Source organism: Liolophura sinensis, chromosome 11 (assembly GCF_032854445.1).
Source record: "Liolophura sinensis isolate JHLJ2023 chromosome 11, CUHK_Ljap_v2, whole genome shotgun sequence".
NCBI classification, from domain to species: Eukaryota; Metazoa; Mollusca; class Polyplacophora; order Chitonida; family Chitonidae; genus Liolophura; species Liolophura sinensis.
This window is the reverse complement of record NC_088305.1, coordinates 6,955,981-6,966,075: the sequence shown is the minus strand read 5'-3', so window position 1 is coordinate 6,966,075 and position 10,095 is coordinate 6,955,981. Positions and strand designations below refer to the sequence as shown.

General features: G+C 42.6%; 1 protein-coding gene across 3 annotated transcripts in view; it reads right to left on the bottom strand.

Annotated features, from left to right (window-relative positions):
• Positions 1 to 3,133: 3,133 nt before the first annotated feature.
• LOC135477639 (fibrinogen C domain-containing protein 1-like) overlaps positions 3,134 to 10,095 on the bottom strand; it is a 51,507-nt gene continuing 44,545 nt past the window's right edge. For all 3 annotated transcript variants that reach the window (XM_064757807.1, XM_064757810.1, XM_064757809.1), the window contains 2 exons: positions 4,433 to 4,597; positions 3,134 to 3,560 (listed from right to left, as the gene is read on the bottom strand). In XM_064757807.1, coding sequence (XP_064613877.1) covers positions 3,298 to 3,560; positions 4,433 to 4,597 — 428 coding nt within the window. In that variant the 3' untranslated portion in view covers positions 3,134 to 3,297. The remainder of the gene's footprint in view (positions 3,561 to 4,432; positions 4,598 to 10,095) is intronic.

The window sequence follows — 10,095 nt, the reverse complement described above, 5'->3', positions numbered from 1 at the left end:
CAATAGATATAATGAAATTCTGTCAATTAAATTTCTGTGCAGAATAGTAGGATAACGATGTCCTTACACTGTACGCGTATATGAGCCTCCGGTTCTTCCGTGAGACGTTTGGAGTTTTGAAGAACCCACACAAAGCTGACGCCTGAATTTTGGGCAATTGCACAACAGTACTTATTTCAAAATGACTTCTTCTTGCAGTGTCTTTGTTGAAGACACAGATCTTCTTGTAGAGCCTTTGTTAAGAAAGGAGATACAAGTTCGGGGGTACAGCTTCTCGACCCCGCAATAAAGCGAGCTTTGTATGGGGATTTGTGGGATGTTTGGGATACAGTAAAGTTGTGCTTTACTGGTGTGACGTGAAGGTATGGATATACTCCTCTGTTTGTTAAACGACAAATGTGACGTTAGGCTCTTATCTGATCAGCTGATTAGTTTTCAAGAATCCACACTTTTAGCGGTTTCAGTGATGAAAACTTGTACCACCTTAGCGCTCTTTCGTTTGGCGTACGATAGAGCGGGATTCGAACCCTCGAATAACAAGGCTCTAAATCATTTCTAATACCTCACTAAGCTAACCGGGATGATCGTAACACTTTCTCCTTTAAGACGACTTTACACGTTTGTAATGACGTCAATTCAGTGTCTAACCGGATTCCATTCCTCTTGAGATCTAAAAGGCCTTCATCTCCGGGCGAAGGAAACTAATCTTCTTTCATGCGTGGCTGGATTTGCGCATCCACAGACTTTGGCTCACGAAATTTATGTCCCCTTATACTGATGCATTCAACTGTGTACCAACATGACAAGCTGGAGGCACAACAATTACGCAGCTTCACATGCCAAATTTATTTTATACGAAGGGTATCCGTTTAAAGATATTCCACGGAAATCTGGATAACCGCATTCTCCTAGTGTCTGTATTGTTATGCACAAACATAAACTGTCAGTTCCTGGAAAAAAAATTTGCAATTATTGCATTGGTCTATGGTGTCTTGTAAGTAGGAGAAAACACTAGTAACTCTAGGTTCTTGAAAAAGAATGAACTCGACGCTCGCGTTTCCTTCATTCTGTGTTAAAAATCTACAATTACGAATGCTATCTCCACTACAGAAAAGACTGATAAGTCGTAAATAGTTTCATCGAAAAAGTTATCATCAGTTTTGTGTTTTCTCCTTTAAAAATTGAGATAGTTCGCATGTGGTTGCCTAGTCATCGGACATATTGTGATCAGCTATAGGGCATGTTATATTTCTGCAGTCCGAAATTTATCCCACTAAAATGATAAAATATAACATAAGAAAGATCAAGGGAAAGTTCAAAAGGGACAATTACTACGAATTATTGACCTCTCTTCGCCCATAACTTATAAACAATCACGTGTATCGTCTATTTAGTTGATTTTCATCAGGCGTATCTTCATCTCGCTGAACTGAAGAGGGAGATAATTAGACGACCAATGGTACCACCAATACCAATGACTGATGAACTATTTACCTTTGAACTCTCTTACACATGAACATACAGCCCATTTAGATTACTGTGAGTAAGGAAATATTCTTAGAAATTACCTCAGCAACAGCGGTGAGTAAGAAAAGAGTTCACATTACCGGCAAATGTCAGTCTTTGGTTTTACTCTCATCTAATTCATATTGTCCACAGTCAACCAGTGGTGATCAACTCTTTGTTCACCAACAGGCACATCACTTATCAACAAGCTTCGAAGCTGAATGCCAGAAGTTTATTCCTCTTACCAGGATTATTATACTTTTTAGTTCTTCCTTGGCCTTTTTCTACACAACTGCAAATCGCTGCTGTTATTCATTTATACGGTTATTACAACATCTTACTGCTAAGTGCTGGCATATAAAACTTTTACTTATTCGCCATGTTGGGTGTATATGGAAATCTGCAGAAACGTTTGTCGGATTCCCATGAGATTTAAAATACATGAGAACACTTCACGGGGCTATACAGTTTAAGAAATTTACTTATTTCGGCTCCAAAGAGATTAAGCTCGCCTCAGAGTTCTCAAGTCACATGGTGACCTATTTTTCCATTTTGAAATAAAAAGCATGTAGTTGGATGTAATTTGGCCTGCTCCAGACGAGTCCGGTTTTAACTTTTTCATGTAATGCATGGTTTTGCTACAAACGCTCGAAATCTTGCTTTGCATCACATTATTTTAGTTTTCTTGACAAGGTCACTTCACTGGAAAGCAATGCGTGTGATGCTGACAGTAAATTACCGTATATGTAAGTATATATATATATATATATATATATATATATATATATATATATATATATATATGTTAAATAAGCTAACGGCTCAAAAGTAATGTTTCAAAGACACTCTATCAAACGCCCTTTTTAAGATTTTACACTTTTTCAATAGTGCTGTTGGAAATTATGGACAAAAGTTTAGCGATCTGTGAGCTACATGAACAGTTGCAATGAGAGCGCAATCGCGATATATATCTTGTTATCTACAACTGATATGGAAGGACGGTAAAAGATATGAATAATGATTTCACTCAGTCGCCTAGAACATACCTTGCGTCTTTCCAACATCATTGAAAACTGTTCACTGCTTCTATTTGAATAATTCCATCCTATTTTCGTACTTTGTATACATCCTTAGTTCTTTGGTGGTTTCTGTTATTCGTCGTTTTGCGGAATATACTTTGTGATTATTGACCTGGAACGTCCTGGAACTTCCTTATTGGTTGACGACTGGCACACGAGTGTCTGTTGCGCCGCAATCATTTCTAACTCTACCTAAACATTTAGGTTTATTATTCGACATAATAGTTTCTTGAACAGTTCCAATTAAAGTGCGAGTGAAAAACCTACAATTGAAGTTTACCTGAAAATTATTCACAGTCTAATGATTTAACTGTTGACTGGGATTTCATGCCCAGAAAATCGACTCTGTTCCCTGCAACACTGAAAACTAATAACGGTTGAGTCACTTCATGCACCATATTTTTCAATATCCCTCCAATTTGAAAATTAAAATAGTTTGGAAATGATTGACTAGTCATTGGGCATATTGTGATCAGCCCTACGGTGTCATATGTTTCTGCAGTCCGAAATTTCCCCCACTAATAGGATAAAATGTAACATAAGTCATATTCAGTTATTAGACATTTTTTGTTTTTGAATCATTTGAAAAGGTCAACAACAGGAAGAGAAAAACAAAGAGGACAGATCAAGTGAAAGTTAAAAAGGAACAACTACTACGAATTATTGACCTGTCTTCGCCCATAACTTACAAACAATCACGAGCATCGTCTATTTAATCGATGTTGACCGGGCGTATCTTCATCTCGCTGAACTGAAGAGGGAGATATTTAGACGACCAACGGTGCCACGTGACTGATGAAGTATTTGGGGTGGACTTCTCTTGCACATGAACATACAGCCCATTCAGATTACTGTGATGGCAACTATTGTACCACCATGCCCCATCATATCTCACTGCACAGTTCAGGTTGTAATAGTCGTTATCTCGGTCATATGTGGAAAACTCCAAGCCGTTGTGGTAAGCCATGGAGTCACCTGAGAGAACAAAAAAATGACTCAAAATCTGTAGACACATAGACTATTGCACAGCTCAGATTGACTGGATTTATTCATTTAATTCGTGCTTACTGTGAGAAGGATCTGGTCGATAAGTCCAAAACAAAAAGTTGGTCACCAGCGACTATACAGACTTGCCTCTACCAGCAAAATTGGGTGATCAAAATTAAACGGTCGAAGCGACTGTATAAGTTAGCGTCAAATGTCTTAACATAGACATTTTAATGCTGTATGTGGTCAGGGTATCGCTGGTGACACACGTACAGTGTATATCACATGATATGATCTAACATAAAAACATCAAAGATGACCAGAAGTGATGAATATATTGATATATTCGGAATGAATAGCGAGCATGCATAGGTCTACATAGGCTGATTTAGAAACATTATTGGCCTTTCTAATGCCTACTACATGTATTCGTGATGTCTATAAACCAGTCATACATTGGCCTATTGCCATTGTGACGTCAAAATTCAGACCCATTGTTAGAGTATGCCTACTTAGGGTGTCGGCCAGTCTTTTCAGTTTTGAGGAAAATTATCCACCACCCCCTCCCCTCCCCTACCTCGACAACCACCACAGTGTGTGACTATATTTTTCTTTCCGCCCAATATACTTTTTTCTTTCACCAAGAATATTTGACGCTTATAATTTTGGTCGCTCTCCTTCCACCTTTTGCCCAGAGTTTTTCCACCATGATTCCTACAGTCGCCAACTGATGAGCAATTTATCACATTTAGTTGCAACTTTTCAGGGCAAATTTTTGCCTGATTTTAGTTGATATGTTTTGTTTTTTAATTTATTTTTTAAGACTATGTTTTTTTCAGACAAAATGTCGGTCAACTCACCGGCATTCCCCTTGAATGTGCCCAGTAAGAGCCGGAAGTTGTGAGACTCGTCTGCCACACGGAATCTGCTGTAGGAAGCGTAACCCGTTCCCAGGGTGTAGCTTCTCATATCCACGAGGAGTTCAAAGTGCGCCTGAGACGTCAGGAGGTGAATCTTTTGCAGGCCTGGGGAGACAAAATTGGATGGTTTTGACTGGCTACTGTATTTGTGGGAACTACCTGGTAAAGGGCTGTTTGTGGGATGCAGTTCATCGTATTATATCACTTCGGCATATTATGTTACATGGATAATATCGTCATTATATCTGACAGATGTAATCGCAATTCAAGGCAAACTGGTTCTGATAATGATTTCTTATTTGGTATGTATGTTCACTGTGGCAGATTTAATCTGCGGCTGTTGTGATCACATTTCACGTTTACACTAAATTGACAGAAATTAGTTTCAGCTGTGTGTTGGTAAGACGGCAACTGGAAATAAAATGCTTCAGCGAAGTCATCGCAATGGTAGTCAAAAGCCCTTGCGATAAAGATTTCACTTTTAATCTGTAGTTTTAAATTGAGGTGTACTGGGTTCTTATGTTAACCAAGGCTGTTTACAAGAAATTGTTTGTTTATATGGCAGCAGGCTGGAATTGAACACTTTGAATGATAGGAATACTCCATGTATCGTAGTCATTCTGGATTAGTGAATGCCTATTTGATATACAGGTTCATATGCTGAATCAGTTTCAGCCAACCGATAGCAAACAATAACCAACAATTCTAGAGTTTCGCACAAATACCTTAAAGTTTAAAGCTGCCTATGGGTTTGGGTGTGTCAAACTCACTTGTTGATCACTGAATACTATATAATATATATTACATGTATACCTGACTCCAAATGTTATCTTACCTGACTTCAACTAATGACATTCTTGAGCTAAGCCAGTTACCTCAGTACAGTTTTCATCTATTGATCACCCTTCGGATGGTCTTTAATCAACTAATAATATGTAGTATACTTCATTATGTTACCGGAGCTTTCAAACACACAGTTGTGTGCTGCCAGCAACAGCAGTGAGTAAGGAAAGAGTCCACATTACCGGCAAATGACAGTGTTTTCTTTTACCCTCATCTAATTCATATTGTCCAGCACTTATCAACTAGCTTCCATGTTGAATCCTGGAGGCTTTTCCTTCTTTCCAGAACTATTACTCTTTGTAATATTTTCTCGGCCGTCTTCCACAAAACTGCAAATTGCTGCAGCTATTGATTTACACTTCTGTTACGAATTCTTACTGATACGTGCTGGCATATAAAACTTTTATACACCGCTCTTGCATTATCTTGCTGTAGAACAAGATTGTGTCTTCAATCAAAAAATAAAAATAGTACAGGTACAACACTTCATCGACGTAGCGATGCGTCGTGACGCCTCTACCAGATCCCTGCCGAGTGTTTTGGAAGATCACAGGCGGAACATGACGTCCTCAACAGATTGCTCTCCAAAGCATGATTGACGGCTCTCCCCAACGGTCATTCTACAATACGCATGGATCACTGAACCTTTAACCTCTACTTCGTCATGCCCTCACACGGTCGTCCACGGCGTTTATGCAAAATCGACGAGGACAATATTCTTCCATTGCCCATTGCGCCAGTTCCGATGACCTGTGGCCCATTTAAGTCGAGCGCGTCTGTAACATGGAATCAAACGTAAACCAACATAAGGTTGACAGTAACGCAAACCCGCATCGTTGAGTTGGCAATGTACAGTATTGGTGCTGATGGGTCGGTTCGTTGTTCCAATTGTGTTTTGAGCTGTAGTGGCTGCTTGCAGGGATCGATTCCGACGATGTGAATTGACAATGAAGCGGTCTTGGTTTGACGTCACACGAGGGCGTCCGCTCGTAGTGGTGAAGCAGTGGAGCAGAAGTATGCTGGACCCATGAGGACCACAACGCGAGACGTTCCAACCTGCCTCAATGTGCCCATGGCTCTTTGACGTTGATCAGCACACAGATGTGGCATGGTCACTGTCGCATCAAAATGCGAAAGTAAGTGCTCTACGATTTATGTTCCTTAATAAGTATTCTCAGACCAAGAATCTCGTGAAAAAGAAGCGCATTCAACTCAACTCGCAAACACTTCACGAAGAATATGAAAATTAAAATCAATACGATTAAGTGCCGCCTGACACCACGTTTGCTTCGTTTGCGGAAGATACTCATCTTTAAAATTGAAAAACACTCTCTGGAACATCCATTACATATCTACACACTTTGGATTACTCAGAATGTACTTCCGAAATGACATTGGAAAAATTCGCATTCTTTTGAAATTAGGCATATATATATCATTTCTTACAAATTCACTGATAACGTATTTTAAATTTGCTTTGGACACGGGTCTGACCATTATCGTGGTATATGAATTTCTGACTCCACACTTATATATTTATCGTCAGTATATATATATCAATCTTAGAAAACGCCTTTCATGGAGTGTCCTTGAAACATTACGAATCGGTAGCTGTATTTATATATGGTAAATACAGCTAACATAGTATATACCATGGGGTTCTGGTGCACTTAACATGATAGCGCCCGACCCACGGTCTGGCGAGTCCCCAACCCGCGTTCAACTCGATAGGGCAATAACCCCTGTGAGATGTGGCCCCACGTACATACACAATTTTCCCATTAGTGCACGTACGTCGGAGTGCGTATGTCCACACAGGTTGTTTCGGGACGCTTGTCGGCTCTCCATTTACATACCCAGGCTATTGCTTATATACCAGTACAATCAACTTGCTCAAGGGACACAGCACATGCAAATGGCTCACATTAATCTCAGAGCTCTGCAGTACAAGCTGCCTTAAGGATTTCTGTAAGGTTCACCTGGCAAGATTTCGCAAGGACCCATGCACACAGCCTTGCCGAATTTGCGGGTGCGGCGATACTAACAAACACTAAAGGCTCTCTATTGCATGTGGACATCGAAGTGGGCGGTGGTGTGATAAGAGGGCAGTGCAGAAAGAATTTGCACGCCTCGCTGCCTTTAAAATTCCCATTTAGAGGCATGGCTACAGCTGATATATTCATCCATCAGCATGGCGAATACGGATAAGCCCATTCGTGCGGGGTCAAGGAGCGCCTGCTAAAGCCATTACAGCCTGGGAAATATCGACCTCCCCCCCACCCCCTCCCACCTCGCAAAAAGAGTGGTAGGAAGAGGAAGGTCATTGAGGAAGAATTTGACCCAATACCTCGCTCCACAACATTGAGAACGACTGCCGACTACCAGGAGGTTCTAGAGCTTTTTGAGGATGTCATTGTAAATGATATTACGTTTCTCCAGACTATATGCCTGATCGGAAATTATCGCCGGGGATGGCACATGAAGGTGCTCGAAGGCAATCCGCACGGTGCAGACCCTAAAGTTTTCCTAAATGTGGTTCGCCCCCAGATCAAGGAAAAACTCGAAGAAGTGATGCTAGCCCTTGGTGGTGTAAATTTCAACTCGCTCTCAAAGTCTCGATCCCCAAAATCCGGCAGTCAACAAAAACTTCCTTCACATCCTGGGGATTCTGGAAAAGTGGTCGTAGACAGTCAGGATGCATCATAGATCGAGCGGAATCCACCGTGAATTCAAATTCGAACAGAGCCCCTGAATAAAGCCCTATAATCGGATGAACACGGAGCTCCGAAAAAAAGCCACCAGCGGCCACAAGCTTATGAACAACAGTGTCCTAGGTAAAACGATGGAGAACCGCAGAAAACGGGTCGATGTTAAGCTGGTGCGAGCAAGTGAGGAGTACAAGCTTCATCGTTTGTTAGCAGGCCCGGCCTTTTCCCGAGCCAAGATATTCGACAATGATCTTGCAGCAATCCAGGTCCACAAGAGCCACCTAGTGCTCAACCGCATCCTCGACCTCTCCAAACACCTGATGTATAACTTCTACTACAACCAGATGGACGCTCAGTACGGACAGCATTGCCAAATCATTTACACTGACACAGACAGCCTGCTCCTTGAGAACCAGCCAGACGATGTGTACACGGATATGGCCAGACATGCAAAACTCTATGACACGTCTGACTACCCAAAAGACCACGCACTGCAAAATATGCCGAACAAGAAGGTGTTGGGTAAGAAGAAGGATGGTTATGTTGGAGGTCCAATAACCGAATATATCGACCTGCTCCCGAAGATGTACAGCATCCTCGAGACCTGCGGCCACAACATCAAAAAAGTCAGAAGTTTGAAAAGGACCACCGTGAAAGATATCAGACACGGGCGGGACATAGAGGCTCTCTTCAAAAAGCAGAGCTTCCGCCATGGCATGGATGTCCTACGGTCAGAGCGCCATTGCATCTACGGGCAGCATTTGAATAAGGTATCCTTCTCACCCTTCGACTCCAACCACTGGATAGCTGAAAATGGGGTGGACACGCTGGCGTAACACCAAGATGCCCTTCCAGTGGACCCAGTTGAAATGAACGAATACATAGATGGGCTCGAAGCAGCGCTGGAGGACCACATTCGGTGGGAGCTGAAGTTTTTCGCCAAGCTTGGTTTCCGAACGCCAGAATTGGTAGACATTCAATACCACACAGGGTTAGTCGCGCAGCGACGGTCATCCTCCAGATTGCCGGGCTGGTACAGATAGCAAACACCAACCATTAAAGGAGCCTCTGTTCTTAATGATTCTTAATGGCTGCGAGCCCTTTCCAGCCTTTTGGGCTGTAGTATATACTGGCAGGACGAGCGGTTGTCTTAGTACTGGGAGCATGGCTTGAGTGATATTCAAGCAGCCCAACCAATCTCCAACAGGTGGAAGCCACAGGTTCAGGCTGTCGCCCGGTCGTCGCTTTGCGCGCTATCGATCATCGCATTAGCCAGAGGGCTTTGAATCTTGTGGCGCCGAGCGCACTGGCGAAGCATCGCGAAGTACAGCTCTGCGGGCAAACACATCATCGCACGGTTCGATCTATCAAAAGGACGCAAAAAAAACTTCCCGCCTCACTACTAAGGTTGTGTTGACACTAAGGCCCCAAACGCCTTCTGGCGATAAAACACGGTCTGTTCGGATTACTTGACTAGTTTGTACGCCACTAGGCCGGTCGCAGCGTGCTTTTTTGGATAGAACTGTCCTATAACTGACCAGGTCAACCACGCACACTTCCAGGATAACGAATGTAATCTCCCAATGCTTTTGGTCTTCTGACGGCACAAAGAAATTGAGGAGCTGTGCTTCGGTTCCCTGCAGTGCATTGCGCGCATCGGGTAAAAGTGGTTTGCCCCTAACCGTAACGTACTCGCGGATTGCAGCGTCGACATCCTGTGAAGTTTGGACGGCGTGACCCTGGCGGCGAAGTTCGTCATTTATCCAGTTTAAGGGCTCAGTTCGTTTTCGAGCCCATGCTGCCTAGGCGGCTTGGAGCTGTTTTATTGCCTTGTCATGGCGCTTCCGCTCCTCGTCTACACCGGAAGATCTTAGCATCGTGATGAGATAGTTTGACCCTGAGAAGACCAGAGCCTTTAACAGCGCGCAGCCCATCATCATCGCGATAGAGGGTATTCTTACTACATAATATCTGGAGGATGGACCCCCTGTTTAATTAGTATGTCCTTCGACAGCATAGCCAGGCCGACATCAACAATAACCATTCCCATGT